This window comes from Pithys albifrons, chromosome 7, assembly GCF_047495875.1.
Source record: "Pithys albifrons albifrons isolate INPA30051 chromosome 7, PitAlb_v1, whole genome shotgun sequence".
Lineage (NCBI taxonomy): Eukaryota > Metazoa > Chordata > Aves > Passeriformes > Thamnophilidae > Pithys > Pithys albifrons.
This window is the reverse complement of record NC_092464.1, coordinates 25268796-25288185: the sequence shown is the minus strand read 5'-3', so window position 1 is coordinate 25288185 and position 19390 is coordinate 25268796. Positions and strand designations below refer to the sequence as shown.

The 19390-nt window shown below is 42.0% G+C and overlaps 1 protein-coding gene across 7 annotated transcripts in view; it reads right to left on the bottom strand.

Moving 5' to 3' along the window:
- PPP1R9A (protein phosphatase 1 regulatory subunit 9A) overlaps positions 1 to 14298 on the bottom strand; it is a 135786-nt gene extending 121488 nt beyond the window's left edge. For 3 of the 7 annotated variants that reach the window (XM_071560731.1, XM_071560734.1, XM_071560735.1), the window contains exons 1-2: positions 13677 to 13952; positions 10972 to 12644 (exon numbers count right to left, since the gene is read on the bottom strand). In XM_071560731.1, the coding sequence (XP_071416832.1) occupies positions 10972 to 12435 (1464 nt within the window). In that variant the 5' untranslated portion in view covers positions 12436 to 12644; positions 13677 to 13952. Of the gene's footprint in view, positions 1 to 10971; positions 12645 to 13172; positions 13219 to 13676; positions 13953 to 14044 lie in introns of those variants that run through there. The other 4 variants (XM_071560736.1, XM_071560737.1, XM_071560732.1 and 1 more) reach the window with 3 other exon arrangements.
- Positions 14299 to 19390: the final 5092 nt, after the last annotated feature.

Below are 19390 nucleotides of genomic sequence, written 5' to 3'. Positions count from 1 at the left end.
AAGGAAAGTGCAACAGAACATATGGCACATCTAGATTTTGGTGTCTCACACAAAATAAAGAAGTAAGCTATGAAAAGCAAAGCATGACATCAGAAAGATCTTTGGAGAGAATAAGACACAGAGAATCAATAGCATTTACAGAGTCTCTACGGATATGAAGCTATATATTTCACACATTATTTACTAATTATAAATAATAAAACACAAGAAACAAAATCCCCATATAATGCTTCAACAAAATAAACTCAGTACTATAGTAAAAACTCTTTTGAGTGATGTATGTGCTGTATGTAAAACAATAAAAAAATAAACTGTCAAGTAAAAAAGCTTTATTTTCTTTTCTAATTTTTAATGTAACATAAAATGTTAAGTATGTAGCCCTAGAAAACAAAAAAATTGAGGATAAAAGAGGAAATTATGTCCTAGGCCATCAGAAAACTGCAGCCCTGGAAGTGTCCAGAATCACTCAGGGGATGGTGGACCAAACTGATAAGAAGGGTTTCAACTGCCTATTTTGGTTGATGCTATACTGAAGGACTACCGATGCAGACAGAAGTGTCTAGCTCTTTAAAAACGCCACAAACCTGCCCTACAGCTTCTCTGAATGCGAAACACTGCAAGTGCAGTGCCAGCAAGTACCACTGGCTTATGAAAGCTGCAGCAGAACCCAGCCAGGGAACAACGCTGGGTGCGACCAAGCTCCAATCCACGCTGTGCTCCCACCCCATCACCCAGTTGGGATAGGAGACCCCACTGCTCCACCACCATCCCTGCAAACTTCCCATGGTTCTCACTGCTAGATTTAGCTTCCAGCAGCACTGCTCTCCCCTCACCAATCAAGTCAGTCATTTCAATGTAGTTATGAGAGTGGTCAGGAAAATCTTCCCCTTTTTAATTGTCAAAATTTACTGGTAATGACGGTGTCATGCACTTCCAGTAAACCCACAGTAAGTCTCAGCAGTTATTTTGGATCTACAGCTGTTAAGCCTGGAGAGTGCTTTATGGACCATCCAGAGAGAAAGGGGCGGGGGGTGAAAAAAGTGCCCCTGTTTCATGGTATTTCTCTCCCCTCCACCTTAAATATAAACATGAAGGAAATATGCAAAACACCAAGTGAGCAGTTTTTAGTCAACCTACTAATAGAGAAGAGATAAAACTGAGCAACTACTTCAGAGAAAAATGCTGGGCAAAAGGGGATAAAGAGCTACATGGTCTGGCAGTCTCCTCCTATCAAACATCACACTGAAACATTCTCATTTGTGTTGGTGCACTTTGCTGCACTGTTGAATTACCTTTTTCAGGAGTGCTCTAAACCTGTGGATTAATGAGTTTTCTCTAGTATCCCCTTGTGAAAAATACAGTATTAAAATAATTTGAGTATTCTGTTTAAACACAATGAAATCTACTGGGCAATCACCCAAGTCAACATTAATGAGCAAATATCTTTGGGCTTCTAAGAAGGCAGAGCTAATAGGTAAATATTGAGTATGTCAGATTCTACACATCTAAGGAATCTAAGTATGTCAGTACTAAATATGTCACAGTCTATCTTAAAGATGTCTGCAACTTTATAAAGATGATTACAAGCTAGATAAAGAACTGGGATATTTTTTATCAAAAAGGCCATGATCTAGATGAATTAGAAAGTCTGAGTTTGATAACACTGCTTTTAAAAAAATTAATGTGAATAGTATTTGAAATACAGGTATTTTATCAAATGAAAGCCCCTAGGTCTACATGCAGCATAGACTGAACATGAGAAGATATCCTTTCAATGTGAACCAGCATCTTATGCCCTTGAGATTATACGCTGAACATCAAAGCAGATGGAAACTGCAGAGAGAAACACCATAAGGTACAGATGTGCACAGACTAAGAAGCGCAGCAGTATGTGTAATAACACAAATGAATCTCAGAAATAAATTCTGAATTCACATCTTCCACTGACTTTATCATATGCAAGCATCTCTGTGATCTGCCAAGTCTCTTGAATCAACTTTATTACATAAGTACAATGAGCTCCTCTCACTAGAACACTTTCTATATAAAAAAGGACACCACAGAATAACAGCCATTCCTTTGTATAGTTTAATTACAGGAATGTCAGGTACTTTTTAAAATAGATCATTTGTGGCCTGCAAGTTCCAACAGTGCTGAAGGAAATTGCAACACTTAACAGAATTAATAGATACTATTAGACAACACAGTAGTCTATTAGGAACACAGGAAAAGAGTGCCTGCTATTACAATTCTTTAATCTTAGTTGTAAAATGTTCAATTCCACCTTAAAAGTGGAATGCTGCCTCTTAGTCTTCAGGTACCTTTTCTTTATGAATATACCAGAGATTTAACTATGCTCTTTTTCAGGCTTTGTCATCACTCACTGAGCAATTCAAATTTCTTAAGGCCCCTGTTTTATGATAGACTCAACCAAAAAAAAGGCAGACAAGAACACCAAGTTGCTGCTCTTCCTGCAAACTCACTTGCCTTAAGCAGAATCCACCAGACATATTTCAGATAAAGTCTCCTTAGCAAGTTATAAAATGACACTCACAATTCCCTGTCCCTTCCAAAATATTTTGCTTTATGTATCTAGAATGCCATTTCTCTTCCTCACAGCTGCGTCACACCACGGTTGCTGCCCTCATTCTGCACAAGCAAGGCACTGAGTGGCTTTCTCCTTCGCAGCTGTCCCCTACAAACGAGTCACTAGTTTACTGGTTCTTAGCTCATAAATCCATTCCCACTACTCAGGTCCTCCCAGTCACTTGTATTGTACTGTAATCCTATGCAATCATAAGGCTTCCCCATTTTTCATCAAAAGCAAGTGTCATTAGTGTGCTTCAACTTTCTGAGACAGAACTACTGAAATCTTTAACAAGGTGTTTTATCTTATCAAAGGCAGATCCTAATTTAGTCTGACATATACCACCCTCTGATAAATCCATTTGCATGTATTCCATTTGCCTCCCTGCCTTCGATTCTTTTAAAAGTGTTTGGAATTGCTGCACTACAGGGGAAAAAGAAAAAAAAAATTAGTAATTTCCAGGCTGCCAGAACCACCTCTTCTCTACTTTCTGAAATTGCATTTGCTCTTCTGCAGTTAATACCACCTCTATTTTGCTGGTGTTCTGTTTCTTTTGAAATGTTTGGTACAAGATTTTTCTAGAACACAACTTCTTTGACCCAGCCCCATACAAACCGGAGCAGTTTCTTCTTAATTTCCACAAGAATTTCTAGGTAAGAGTTTCCATCTGTATACATTTTTTCACTCAATTCCAATTCCATTATCAACATGACCAACTGCATCAAAAATAAAGGCAAAATAGTAATATAAACTAGGAATGATAACTCTGATCATAACTTTGCATTCACTGCATAACACTCACTTTTCCTTTCTTGTTTAATTTTTAATGAAGAAATAGCTTTTTACTACTTGGATTATTTTCCTTTACAAAACCAAACTCAGCTTGACTTCTGGCAACTTCTTATTCACATTTAAGGCTTCTGAACCCATTTTTGAACCACCTTTTGCACTCCTTCCAAGTGCTTGGCTAGCTAATGTTGTTCTCTTTGGCTGGCTTTTCTTCTGATTAGGTCTGCACTCATTTACTTGTGTATTCTGCTTTTTCTTGGGATGCAAATCCTACGCACTTTTTCTAATGCTGAATCAAAGAGCTCCCTTTGCTCTGTGGTTCAGCTAATTTCAAACCATTTCCCTACAGTTTCTCAGTCTGCATTTTTGACATTTAAAACTTTAATTGGAACCCATTTCAATCTAAACCACATAAATCTCTGATGCCAATGTTTCATTCCAAACTTGGTTTCTGCAAAGTTTGCCTAGAATGCCCTCCATGCTTATGAAACCTAGTTTAAAGCAACTTTGTTTCTTTCTTTATAGTTGAAGAACTGTGTGTGAACATTGCATCCAAGAATTACTGATCTTTAGTATTAGTAGTGAAATTATGACCTATACGAGACTTAAAAGTCTCCAGAGCACACTGTGGCAGGCAAGTAACTTTATTCCCTCTACTGTACTCAAATAATTCCATGTATACTTAATACAAAAAAGCTCTTCTGCACCTAAAATTACTATGTCTAAAAGACTCATCCAGTGCCGGTATAAAATTCCAAATCAGTAATATGAGATATCCATGCACAACACACTGACCTTCTAAAAACCAAGAGTAACCTGTTCTGGAATGCTTTATCCTTTCACTATTCCTTATCTGACAGCATTCAGTCTCTGAAGCCTTAATATTTACTTGTTCCTTTCCCTGACAAATATATGTATAAGGTTCTTCTGCCTTTCATAAACATATCTTTCATAAAAATATAACTGAAATAAGACACCAGGTCTCAGAAATGCTCTATATAGCCTACCACCAGAACAAAGAACCTGCTTTTTTACACTGTTAACTTTTACAAATAATCAAAGTTAGCACCCCATCCTTATGGGGAGGGGACACCCAAGATTCATAGGTGCTTCTGCAACAAAAGCCAGAGGGTCCACAAAAGCTTACAAAGTTTTATTAGTATAGAATTGGTATAAGTTTGTGGGGGCTAATGGGGAGGGCAAGTGGTGAAAAGGAGAGAGAGAAAGATTGCCAGTCTTGGCTCCAGCCTTGATACGGCTGATGGGATGTCCATGGTCCTGGGTGTGCAACCCTGGGCTTCAGGGGGTACCTTTTTACAGGTAAGTGTTCCCTGTCCGAGAGGTAAGTTTCTTGCTTTCTACACAAATTAGTGATCTTGTGCAGTCCAATCTTCTATACCTTTCTGGAAATGGGTCAAAGGGCTTTGGAAGGCATTGGTGGCCTTAATCTCCTGCTACTCGGTCGGCCTTTGGTCGACATGCCATGCCACCTCAGCCCTGTGCTTGTGCTGCACTGTGTTCTGGTTATTTCCAGAAGCCAGAACAAGAACATTTGTCCCAGAAACATGCTGCCCTATATCCATATGGCCCCCTTCTCCAGTCACATCCTGTTCTTTCTTACAGTGTATTATTACCAACAATCCTTGGCTCCACAGCTAGCTGGCTATTGGTGTTTGAGACGCACACCTGGACACAGGAAATGGAGTAGACAACCAAATTTAAGGAAAGCAAAATATTCGTTCAGTGATTTCAGAAAGAGTTACACATATTTCTTTATCAGTAAACTTTCATAATCAACCCATTCAAAAGCAGACAAATTTCTCAGATTCAGTAATAATTTAAAGTCTAACATAGCCTCAAGATCTTTCTGCAAGTCCTATCTTCTACACTGGCCTGAAACACATATCCTAACATGCACTGGTACTACCTTATTTATAGAAACACAGACTCACTGACAGTGGGAGGAAAATCTGGAGATCACCTAAATCCAATTCAGTATTCACTTAAAACACGAAAGCAGCAATGGCAAGTTTGAAGCCATGGACTGTACAATGACTGCAGATGGATAACCTTCTCTTATGACCCCTATGATCCAAAATAGTTCATCAACAATTTAGCAACAGGTAAATACAATACTAAACATTTTATCAGGCAAATACTTTTTTTAAAACATTAAAATTCAAAAATGTTTTTTACCATACCTTATTTTGATGCTTACCAAACAAAGAACAATAATATTTTAGAGTAAATATTTCCAAAGCAATTGGTGTCAGATTGCTTCAGATTCTTTCTCTGCCACTATTTACATTCCTGAATATGTTTTGTCAGGGCAATCCCTGGTACCAATACAGGCTGGGGGATGGACAGATCGAGAGCAGCCCTGCCAAGAAGGATTTGGGGGGTGGTGGTGGATGAGAAGCTGGACGTGAGCCAGCAATGTGTGTCTGCAGGCCACAAAGCCAATTGTACCCTGGGCTGCAACACCAGCAGCGTGGGCAGTAGGACAAGGGAGGAGGTCCTGCCCCTCTGCTCCTCTCCAGTGAGACCCCACCTGGAGTGCTGCATCCAGCTCTGGGGCCCCCAGAACAGGAAGGACATGGACTTGTTGGACCAGATCCAGAAGAGAGACATCAAGATAGAGGAACAGAGACTCTCTCCAACAAGGAAAGACTGAGACAATTGGGATTGTTCAGCCTGGAAAAGAGGGGTGACCTAACTGCAGCTTTCCAGTACCTGAAAGGATGCTTACAAGAAAGATGGAGAGGGACTTTTTACAAAAGCATGTAGTGAAGGACAAGGGGGAATGGCTTCAAATGGAAAATAGGTTTAGATTAGATATTAAGATAACATTCTTTATTGTGAGGGTGTGAAGCACTGAAACAGGTTACCCAGAGAAGTTTTGGATGCCCCATCCCTGAAGTGTTCAAAGCGTTGATGTAAAAGGTGTCCCTGCCCATAGCAGGGGGGTTGGAACTAGAAGATCTTTAAGGTCCCTTCTAACCCAAAGCATTCTATGATTCCATGATTTTAGTGACAGAAATGAAGAATAACTAAAAGAAAGATTCATTCCTTGAACTGATTTTTAACAAGAAAAATCACCACATAGTTCATTAAAAAAAAAAAATCAAACAACTGTTAAATAAAAATGCCATTTATACTCTACATTGAACTACAGTCACAGCGCTGGTAAAATGTCTTCAAAGGCGAGAGAGAGAGAGAGAGAGAGAGAGAGAGAGAGAGAGAGAGAGAGAGGCACAAGTTCCAATTCCTGAAGACCATTTGAACAAAACATGATCTGGAAAACTGAATTGTTGTGGGGTATAAAATTCAGTCACGCCACATGACAGAAGAGAGGAAGTACAATATAAGGTACAGGCACTACTGATTATAATCCCATTATATTGAATTAGCTGAAGCATGGAAGAGCCATTTGCTACATACCTTCCTTTCATGTTACCCTCTCTGCCACCTACCCCAAAACTCAGACAAGTCTGCAGAGATGTCTCTTCACCACTGCACCATAATGAAGCTTTATGGAATGCTGAAAACTGAGGGAGCAGCTTGGGCTAAAATCCCTTGCAGCATCACAAGTCACCTGCTGTCTGCCATACGGTCTGATCACATACTACGCAAGCCCTTGGCTGGTAGGACCAAGGCAGAGGAGCAGAAGGTTGCAAAACGAGACTCAGCAGGCAACACCAATTGCTGCTAACAGCTTTAAATGGCTTAACATGTGCCCGGTGCCAGAAAACAGGTTCTAACTGAAGATGCAGCCATCAGCTATCAAGGCAGAAGAAATCCTGGACTTGGAGAGAGAAGAGGTGAACATTTCCATCCTAAGTCTACTCAGGACAGAGAAAGCATGGCTCAGGAAGGACTATGATTTGGACAATCAATACATTTTCATTTGCTAGAGCATAGAAAGCCAGGAGCTTGTGCATTCTGCACTACTGGCAAACCATGTCCAACTAGCCTGCAGTGTTCAGGAAGTGGCATAATAACCCAAGTCTCAGGAAACCCTGCAAAACTCAATGAAAGAGCAATAAATCACCAAGTTGCTGGTTTGGGTCTGTGGGGTTATTTGGTAGAAAAGCATCCCTGGCAAAACAAGGGTACTTTTTTCCTCATCGCATTTACTTATCTTTTTCACCTCTTACACTCTGCTTGGACAGCTTCAGTTCTATCCCTGAGCACCAACACAACACCGTATCATGAGGGCAGACCAGTGCTGATAAAGCTCCCATAGACACACACAACTATTCATGCCAGTGATGCCAACTCCAAATACCTAGAAACTCGCCAAGCCTACAGTGGCCTCTAGGCAGTCTCCTACTCCCAACGGAACTTTCAACAGAGATGAGATCAGCAAATATATCCCATAATCCTAGACCAGGGCAAATGGCCCATAGAGAATGGAATCTCTGATAGCAAAATTACAGACTGTCACAGATTGGAATTTCCTGCATGCATTGCCTTGGGTTTTGCTCTTTACAGCAAGTTTCTCAATAACTGGGTTGTCCTCCTGCTTGGGAGACATGCAGAATTCAGTCTTTATCAGTTTGACAAGTAAGATTCTATTTATTCATCCTTCTGCCTATACTTCATTACTTCTCATAGTCCCCAGCATTTCCCTTAGAGGGATGAATGTTCCTTTACAAGTCTCCCTGAAAAATCATATAGAAAAATAGTCCAAAGATGTTTAGATAAACCTCTTGAGACCTTCAAGTCCCAACGTTATAGCAATAACTACCCATTGATTTCACAGGTCACACATTCAAATGCCAGTTTTGTTAATTATTTCAGAGCTTACCTGTAGGAGGAGAGTGAAGATACAATACTGCAAAATGAGCACTACATATCTAGTTTGGGTGGCACTTCACACACCGCTATCTAGCAGAGTAGTTAAGTACAAACTCCTTCATTTTAATAAAGGGAAATCAGTTTTCAAAAATTAAAAAAAAATACCCCTACATTGCTTTTCATTTTCCTCTCCCTCAATCACTCCATGCATGAGGTGACATTCAGGAAAGTATTAATGAAAACCGGTTATAGCCACTAAAACATAAAATTGTGTAGAACAGAAAAATTCTTAAGTAGTTGCTGCCTATTCAGTTAGCAAGCATCATCCCCATGTAACTGATGGTACAGGGAGTGACTGGGTAAGTTCATCCACTAGCACTGTGCAACCCCTGTGCCACCTGCACTGCTTACTGATACCTATCTGCTGGGCAGAAACCTCTTACCAGAGCCAGTTCACAACCTCCTGGCACTATGCTGAATTGGCAGTGCTACTGGAGAAGGAGTGCAGGAGCTCAGAGACTTGCAAGCCACAAGTACCCACCAGGGGATTCTACAGCTGCCCTTCCCAGGTCCCTGCCCCTGGCAGCGTGGCCGAGCAGCGACCTGATGGCACTGGCAGCCTGCCCGGGCTTACACCACCTGACACTGCTGAGGGAACTACAGAGCATTGCAGAGAAAAGGAAGGAAGGCTCAAGAAGCAACTTTTAATTTTCCACAACTTTTGCTGCACTTCTTCCTCCCAATGCAAGCCTTCCACATGGTATCACTTCCGCTTCCCCACATGACTAAAATACTGCATGCACTGGAGGCACTAGAGACAGAAAAGCAGGGGATCTCCCAAACCTCCCAATCTCTCCTGCACTGTTCACTCCCTGAGCAGCTTTTACTCTGTTTTCTTCCTATTTACAATAAAAATGCTAGAATAATTAAAACAATGATTCTTTTACTTTGTATAAGCTTGTTAAGACTGCTTGATGCTTACACCCATGACAAATGTCCTCTTTTATTGTTTAAACAAATGACTTTTAGAGCATTTTCCTGATGGACTGTTGTTATTAGTGTATAATATGTAATCTGAAACGAACATGGCATGAAAATCTCAAAAAAAAAATTTATAACTAAATAATTGAGAAAATACTCTTAGAGCACTTGGCATGACAGCACAATTGAGACCAACAACAGCAACGTACTGAAGTAAGAATGTCACTGTTAGCTCTTTCAAACAGCAGAAAAATCGGACAATCTCAAGAATAAAAGCAGTGAAGTCACTATGGCTTATCATCTGTTGCAACCACCATAAACAACTGCAGACCTTCCACAAGGGAGAACATCATCTTACCTGTCAGTACTGTCTGAGAGGGAAGGCACTGTGGGGGGAACAACTTTGATAATTCTTTGTAATAAAAATCTTCTCTACTTCACCTCTCCCCAAAAATTCAAGAAAACTACCTAGGTCATTTATGGGAATAATCTAAAGGGAGCACAAAAACTGTTAAACTTTTTGGTTCGTGATGCAAGTCTGAATAAAACAAAAACAAAAAAACTACCAAAACAAAATTAACAAACATACATTATTTGTCTTGGAATATTTTGTTTCAGTGTAAAAAATGGTCTTTTGAAGCACGAAGAACAAAGGATCATTCCTCTCACTCCACCCCACAATAAACAGACGTTAAAACCTGGTTGTTTCATTCAGATGAAAATTTTGTAATACAATATCCATCTTACCCTACCTTAAACCACAGGCAGTGTAAACGCAGACTTTGTAAATCACATTACTTCAATAGGGCAACTTCTGTCCACTGATTTAGTAATTTTCATTGCTAAGATCACACAATAAATATAGTGAACTTCAATTACACATTTTTAATTTTTAAATGCTTACATTTCAAGTGCTTGATGATACATGGCTGTTTCAAGAGCCATTTCTGCAAAAATTACTACATTTTTGAATTGTCCATTTGAGACATCTGGCATCTCCAGCCAGGGTCAAGCCACCACATACACAAACTAAAACGAGCTTGGAAGTAAAACACTTTCATTACTTAAACATGAGACTCAGCAGTGAAAAGCTGATACAAGAGAACATGACTAGTTACTGACTAGTTATTCCTTCTTGCACCGAAAACTACTGGAAACAACATTCTTGGCTGTAATTTCAAGGTACTCAAAATCAAATAATAACAGCTCTGCAAAAAAACACCCTTCATCAGGTGTTTCAGTCAATTCACTTCACCTTTCTGTAGCACCAAGATACACCAGAAAAACATACTCTTTAAACATTTGAAGAAAGTGACGATACCACTAGAAAAGATGATACCAATTGAGATACAGAGTATTAACAGTCCTCTACTACAGAATCGCACTCTATTTCATGACACAGTCTTTAAATATGGGTAGGTACTTTAAAGAATATCAGCTAAGAGCTCAGGAAAAGCCACTCAACCCAAAGAAACTGTGATTTCAAATGAAACAAAACCAGTAGCACAAAGGTCATCTAATACCCATATCAACATTTCACCATGCATGATAAAACTCTCAAACTTCACAAACCCAGCTGTCATTCTCAGTTTCTGGTGGTTTAGTCAGACACCAAGAAGTCTACGAAAAGACATGAGTTCATCAGAGCTCAGCCGCCTTACTTCATTTATGTTCACAGGTTGACTGCAATAAAAACATGTATCAAAAGATCCTCTGCAATCTTTTCAGAGAGGCAATCAGATGACAAAATCTCATTCAAATAAAGCTGCATTTGAAAATGAACCAACTGCAAAAAAAGACATAAGAAACTTTACCTTAATTGGAGCCCGGCTAAACTTTATTTTTCTGTTGGCTGGGATTTCGTCTTCATCTGGCAATCCATTAATTTCAGAATATTCCATATCAGGCTCATAACAGTTATTTTCATCACTCTCATCTAGATCATCCTGTTCTGTACCTGTCTCTCCCCAGTCAGAATTGTACCTGGATCGTACTCGATACACATTGTAGTCAGAGTGCATGTACACGTGGGAACTCTGAAAATTATTCCCATCCTCAGGCATATCTTTTTCACTTGCCTCATCATATTGGGACTCAGTAGCATCTAAAATCCCATCTGTGGCAAAATCACCACCTAAAGCTACATTTCTCGTTGATTCTGCAGCTTCAGATCGATCAAAGACACCTTCTGTATTTTCTGACTGTTCCTTTTGTTGTACCAAAACTCCTGTCTCTGTTTTTGACTTACTTCTAGCACAGTCCACAGACCTTTCACTGTCAAGCACACTAACCAAATCCTGTTGATCTGTTGCAGAGTCCTCAACAGAATCATCACTTGCCTCTGTGCTCTTCTTTATTTCTTCAGTTGTTTTTGAACCTGCCAAAGTGCCTGTGGACACTTTCTGTCTTGGTGTTGAAGGTGTGCTGGTTTGCTGAGAGCTTTCACCAGACATCACGCCTGTACTCTGTTTGGCTGGGGGTGACCACGTGCTGGCCTCTTTCAAAGGACTGAAACCCTCAAGGTTTGCAACTGGAGAGGAGATATTTGTGACACTAGATGAGAGGTTGAGTGGATAGTGACCAGTTACAGAGTACTCTTCGTTGTTTTCCGACTTTTCCACAACGACTGCATTGTGTGAGTCAGTGTTTTCAAAAACTGCGCTGAGCTGACTCACAGTTGGAGAGACGGTCTCTGTCCTTGGGCTAAGACTGTCCAGTGAATCAGTGCTGCCTCTGTGAGACTTGGAGCTGCACCACTCATCCGGAAGCTCATTGGAAATGATTTTCTCTTTCTTTGGGGAATAGCGATTTGAATGTCCCATTTCATGAGCATTTCGTTCAAACATCTTCCGAGTTTCAGTGAACTTGGAATAGGAAGGACCATCATGGATAGTATCAAATCTACTAATCCTTTCTGAGACAGATGATTCCAACTTTACAATTGAACCATCTGCTTTTTCTACAAATTCTTTGGGCCTAATTCGTCTTTGAGGTGATGGAGGGCCACCCTTGCCCCTGGTTTTAGGGGCAACTCCAGCACTTTCAGTGGGCTCCATGCCCATCTGCATAAATAAGTTCTTGATCCTATTGACATTTGACCCATATTTCCTTCCCCTGTTCTGTGAGGCCTCTCCTTCCTCTTTTGCTTTTTGGTCTCCATCTGATTTTGGTTTGTCAAAGGTGCTTTTCAGCGCCTGGAACTCAGTTCTGTAAGCATTTCTGTGAGGAGAGGCACTTCGGAGGGTTGATCTTTCTCCTGAAGACTCTGTTTTCATCATGTTTACTCCAAGACCACAAAACCTGCTTGCATAGTTTCTGTGGTACCGCTCTCAGTAGTTTGTCACAGCTGAGTTTCTGCTTGAGGAGTGTTTTTCCTCAGGGGCCACTGCACTTAAGTAGGGCCATACTCGACAGAAGATCTAAACCTATATGGTCAATTCCAGCAAAGCAGCATGACCGAGGACTCAAGAACTAGGGCTGATTTAACCTGCAATAGAAAAGAGGGTTTTCTGAACCATGTCAAGTACTTTAAATGTCAATTTCCACTTAACTGTTGACACTTTTACAAAAAAATAGTAAAAGGGAAAACAAACAAACAACCCCTCTCCCCAAAAATCCAACCCAATGCTGCACAGACACATGAAAAGTTGCCATCACAAACTTTTTCAAATTGACTGTTGCAAAATTTACAACCTATATCATCATTCCACAGCGAAAGAACAGATTATCACATCGTTCACAAGTATAGTAACATGGCACAAATATGCATGCAAAAGAAAGGCAACGTGACATGAAACGTGAGGCATTGCAAGACAAACCCTCTCTCAAAGAAACATAACGGTAGAAATACAATCAAAGCTAACACGCTCAGAAAGGCAGATTAAACAGCAGCTCAAGGGAATACAAAACACTGCACCCAAAGTTAACATCCTCAGCTGACATGGTAAAGAAAGTGAAATCCCGTTAGAGAAAGTTGCCCCTTGTCGCGGGCAGCGGTTTTAACATCTGGAAGAACCTGGAGATGCCCAACACGGAGATGCAGAAAAGGAGCCAGGGACTGGACCCGCTCCCACCCCTTGGCCCGAGGGGCTCGTCCCCGGCCCCCGCAGCCCAGCGAAGGGCAGCACGGCGCTCGCCCAAGAGCCAAACCGCTCTGCCTTCCCCTCCGTTCCTCCTCCCCAGCCCTCTCCCTGCCGCTCCCACCGAGTAGGGGCCGCCTCGCTCTGGCCGCCGCACACACGGCGCTGGTACCGCCGCCGGGAGACCCCACGCCCCTCCGGTCGCCACGGGCGACTTGAAAGCCCACACGGCAGCGGCTCTCGGCGAGACTCGCCGCTCCCCCAGAAGGCAATAAAGTTAAACCGAGTGGACAGCGCTGGATCCCCGCGACGGCTTCCCGGGCAGCACCTTGCGGCGGGGCAGTGCCCGGGCAGCCGCCCGCGTGGAACAAAAGCACGATGCCAAGGCTGCTCCCCGCGGAGCCCGGCGCCTCTCCCTTCGGGCGTGCACGCCGCCTTACCCAGCCGACGGCCGCGACGGGCTCCCCCGGCCGCCCGGCTCAGCGCTGCCCCCGCGCTCCCTCTGCGCAGCGCGGCCGCTGCCGCTGCCGCCGCCCTCCTGACAGGAGGCAGCAGCCGCCGCCGCGTCGCCTCAACGCCATTGCAGGCAGCGGCGGCGGCAGCGGGGCACGGACACGGCTCCGCGCGCACACCCGCGTCGCGGGGGAGGATGATGCGCCGCGCCCGCCGCGGCCGCGCTGCCGCCGCCCCCGTCCCGCCGCCGAGCCGCGGCCGCTGCGCCCCCGCCACGGGACGCGCCCCGAGCCGTCGCCACCGCCCGCCGCGGGGCCGCCGCCTGTCCTCCGCCCGCCGGTGACAGGTGCCTCACCTCCTCGGCGAGCCGCAGTGGTTCGCTCCGCCGGCGGCGCGGGGGAGGCGGCGAGCCCGCTGCAGTCCGGCCCCGGGCGGTGACCGCCGAGCGGCGGAGGACGGGCCCGGCCGCGGCCACGCCGCTAGCAACGAGCCCCGGTCGCTACCCCCGCCGCGGCTTATCCCCTCTTTCCCGCCTTGGGAATGCTCGTTGCCAGCGTGACCCCGCGGACCGGGCCGGCTCGGACCCGCCCGTGTCGGAGGCGGCGGCGCTCCCGCCCCCGCGCGGGAGGGGCAGCGTCCCGCGCCCCGGGAAACCTCCCGCTGCCGCCGCTGCGGGAAACCCGCGGGGCGCGCGGGGCTCGGAGAGCTCCCTGCAGATCGAGACCCGGCGTGTTCCCTCCCTCCCTCCCCGCCGATCCATTCACCCCGCGAGCCCGAGCGAGGAAGGTGCTGCTGACAAACCCGGGAAACCACGCGCAGCTCCCCTGGCATCGCTGGTTCCGGCAGCTGCTGTCAAGAGACGGAGGATCGCAGTGGATCACCCTTCGAGCACAACCAGCATGCCTTTGTTGTTCGTTAGCGGGGCGAGTTCACCACAAAAATGTTGTGGCTTTATGCAGCGAATAAGAAAACTTAATTGCAGAACATGAAATCTGTAGGTAATTTGTAAAACTGGCAATATAAGAAGGTAATGACTGTTAATCACATAGCAACTCCTCAGCAAAGTTCGTTAAACTAATTGCATAAATATCCAGAAAATAGCCTGGGGATGTACACTGCAAATTCTGAAAACTAATTATTATGCACTCAGAATAAATACAGCGGTGATTGAAAATAAAGACATGAGGTAATTTTAATGACACTGAAGCACAGGTACTATATATCATTCAGGTGTTCACAGGTGTCAATCTCTAGTTAATCTAACGCACCAAAGGGATGCAGATTCAAACTGTTTGCCTCAATGAAGTTTAATTAACCAGCATGTTAGTATTGACAGGCAAACAACAATCTTGTTAAGATTGAAAACCAGCATTTTGATAAATAAGTACACAAGAGGCCTGGAACAGAAATGAGGATGTTTCCATAGTGTTATTCCCACTGCTGGCAGTAGCCTGTCCTGGTTCACTTCATGTCCTGCCCTTCATGTCTGCACTTCAGACTCCTCATGCCTGTGAACAGAGGCACGGGAGGATTCTGGATGCCCTGGGGGCTGCTGAGCTCAGCCGTGCCAAAGCATGCTAGCACAGCAGGGAGAAAAGATCTGATGATATACATAATGAGCCAGGATATAGGCAGCCCCTGAGCTTCAAAAGCAGGTGCAGAAAGTTCCCCTTCTGAGACCCCTTCCCAAACCAGAAGAATAAGGGAGCAACTGTTTCACCCCTGCTTGCAGTGGGGAGTCCAACAGATGAAGCCCTGCACAAGGCCTGAAAATCTTGCAACTAAGCAGAACATTCCCTATTAAATTCTAAACATCAGATAACACACCGTACCTGAGGCCCAGCCCCTCTGGCAGTGCCTTTCTATTGGTATAATTTTGTAGACATGAAGCTGTAGGAATACTTAAAGAGCTGCTTCACTTTTGAAGATAAAAATACATTAACAGAACTTCAAGTGTCATCGGAGAAGAATAGAGAGGTAAAGCAGAAATTAAAACATTTTACTTCCTTTGTGAATTTTGGCTAAGTATGTGGAGTTAGAGAGCTTAGCATGTACCAGTCACGTATCTGTACAGTTCTATAATTCACACATACAAGGAAAAAAAGAGATGCAGGCAAACATTAAACAATAAATGAAACACCTGAAACAATTTTAAAGAGACTAATTCACATCTAATTATGTAAAAATAATTAGGAAAGTATCCACTACCATATCTACATAAACAAGCCCTGAATATTTTTAAATCTACTTTCTGACACAAGTTGTGCAAACAAAATGGCCACTTCTAACCCATAAGATACATGTTAAACAAGGTACCCAAGAGAATATTTGTATTATTTCAAGGCAGAATAGTGCAAACTACCTCTATATTATACTTTAGTAGAAAGTAAGGAAATAAGATGACTCACTGATTCTTGTAGAAGTAACACATTAAATCTCAAGTTCTCCATGAGGAGGTAACATATTACATTTATGTTTTGCTTACATGTGCTGTAAGTAGATGGCATAGATGTTCAAACAGACAATACCCAGCTTTGACACACAACCTAATGCAAAATTATTTTAAGTAATTTCACAGTCCTTTGATATGATCTCAGGTTCATAACAGTCAAGATGTATAGAAACTACTGGCAATTTTGGCTGCCCCATCAGAGACAGTTTGGACCCTGTTTAGAAGTTCAGCTTTGGTCACTGACATCTAAGATATTTAAACTTACATTATAATAACTTACCAAAAAATTTCAGTCTACATCTTTATTTACACAGTCCCTTTGTGAAACAATGTTATTATACACTCTATGATAATAAATTGTGTTTTGTTTCAAGTGTTATCTCACTTTTCAAGAAACACTCTTCATACATGAGCATGGCCATGAAGCTGACTACTAAAATCAGAATTGTGTCCTTTTCCATTTTCAGTATTTTTGTGGTAGTCCATGTGACTAGAAAGTATTTTTAGGCCTTGCTAAAGTATGATTGATATTTCTGTTTATTCCTGAGCAACATTAAAATGCTGCACAGCATACATTAGAGAAGATAAGAGACCAAGGGCTATACTATGTTAGTATAAAATCAAAGTACCTTCACTGAAGTTCTAGAATTACTACATTTCCCAGCCAATGGGAATTTAAAATCTGTTCAGCTTAGTATTTACATTTGAACAGTATGACCATCATTTTACTTGCACTGCAGTAGCAGCTTCATTCAAAGGGTTCTGAATTTGCACATATGACATGGGGAGACCCAAGTTGTTTAACATTATGGAATCACTTTAAATTATTCTCAGGATCTTTTATAACCAGTTTTGGTGCTGTCCCACAACACTGGAGACAGTGGATTTTCTGTTTATTCTAGATGTGTGAATTAAATTTATTTACAAACAAGACTATTTGGATGCCACTGATGGTTTTTTTGAAGTAATTTCTGTGATTTTAAGCCACTTGGATTTTGAGATAGTGATTTATTTGCTCAGCAGAGCAGAAATGCAAGTTTTGCCACATGGCTCAGACAAAAGAAAAAAGTCATTCCATCATCTGTCTCCTGTGAGTGTCTTTCAAATCTTGCAAGATAATATCTGTATGTACACATAGAAATGGAAACTATTTACTTCATCAGATCTTTGGCTAAGAAAGCCCAAATCTTCTATCCTGCCATACCACTGGCGGGGAGGAGGTTTTTCTTCCTTATACATATCACAGCATAAACAGAATTGAGTTCTGCTTTTTAATATTCAGCCATGAACTATTATTACATAATCCAGTTTAAAGAAAAAGCTCTGGGGTAAACAAGATACATACATTTTGGCAGATGAGGAATGTTCAAGTCAGAGTTGCCCCGTACTAGAGCAGCAGGAGACTAAAATAAATGGCAAACAGCTACAATAATAAGTTGATAACCTGTAGTTTCAAACATGAGCAATCTGTAATTGCATTAAGTGTAAGTATTTTATATAGGATGCCACTATTAGTTAAAAATAGGAGCTCATTAATATCACTAATTTGGCAACTTCAGAAGACTGTGCTGGTTTTACATAGAACATGTCAAACTATTTGAAAGCTCAACAATAATGTCAAAAAAGAACTTCGTCTTGAAAGATCTGAAGAAAATTTCTGCTAATGATAACAGAAAGGCAAGTATTAGCATATGAAGGCTTAAACTCAGACTAGCAATAGGCTTTTCTCATTTAGTGTGAGGATACTCTCACATCCATTCTTAAACATTCTGCTTTTAAATTATTCAAGAAATGCACAGGTATGATTAGAATAAAATGAATTTTCAAGAGGGAAAAACATGAATTACACACTGTGTACAACTACTTACTTTGAAATAGTTGTTCTGCCTACATTAAAAGGTAGATATCCTAAGAATGGTCAAAAGAACTGTATTTCACACAGCTTTCCCTTGTGAGAGCTCAACAGTGAACACTGTATTTACTGGAAACACAGACAACTATTAGTTACCAACCTAACTAGAATGATGGCAGCCAGTTTCAGAAAACATATGATATCACAAAAAAGGAAAAGGCTAGATAATTAGTCTGTTAGTACTTCCTAAGAATGAATCCTGGCCAAACTCATATTTCCTGTTAAACTCTTCAGGTGGGGAAATTGTTAGGAAAAATGCCATGAAACTGATTATGTGACAACATGAGTAAGATCCTCCAAGATATGTGGTACCTGCCACATACATTGATTCATCAGCTAAGTATCATATGTGGTATAGAAAACTCTCCTTTCCAACATCAGTGAGAAAGATTCAGACTTGGAAATGTTACTCATTCAAATATTTCACACCAGAAAAGCAGAAATAAGAGATATTTGAGAGCCTCACAGTAATTTAATAATTACCTCACAATGGAAGTATTTTCTTACTGTAATAAAATTAATTTTCTGTTGAAAATGAAGTTTTTCTTAACACTTTGTATCTGGAATACAGAAAATGATGGGTTTTGGCAGTCTGTGGAAAAGTATTATCTGAGTATTTCTTGTGCAGTGAATATCCATTGTTTTTCTTAAAGAATGCTTAGTGAGCCAAAGTGGGAGAAGAGGGAGAAGTATACTAGGAGGGAGAAATAGGCTTAATGATCAGTGCTTCTGAGTGTACTTGGAACTGTCAGTAAGTAATACACAAGAAAATCTGATTACAGAGTTCAGGGATCTCTGCTTTGGCAAATCAGGTAACATTTTGGGCCATGAAGAAGAGAAGACAGCAAGTTCAGTTTTCACCTATTCTATCTGACTGTTCAAATTCAGTGCCACTTTGGAGCCTATACTGCCATCCTGGAAACAGCAACAGAGGTCTTGGAGAAAAGAAGGGTGGACGGGGTTTACATAATACAGCACACCACTACTGCCTTGCAGCGTGCAATCTGTTGGCAAGGGGGAAAAAAATTGTGTGGCTTGCTCCACACTGAAGCTGATGCTTATGCCTCTGTTTGAGCTCACATCTTAGGAGTATCCAAAGCCCTCTTGGTAATACGAACCTAGGCTGGTTATGATTGCATTAGTGGAACTGGTTTCTTCTTTTTGCTTTACAAAAATCTAGTAATGTGAATAAATAAAAATGAGAAAACAGCTGTTTAGCTCAAAACAGCAATGTGTCACTTACAGCATTTGTAGGATCAAATATAGTTTCCCATACCTTGGTTGCCTGTCATGTACTTTGACTACATTTTCCCTTACCGTACAGGTGCTCTCTTGCT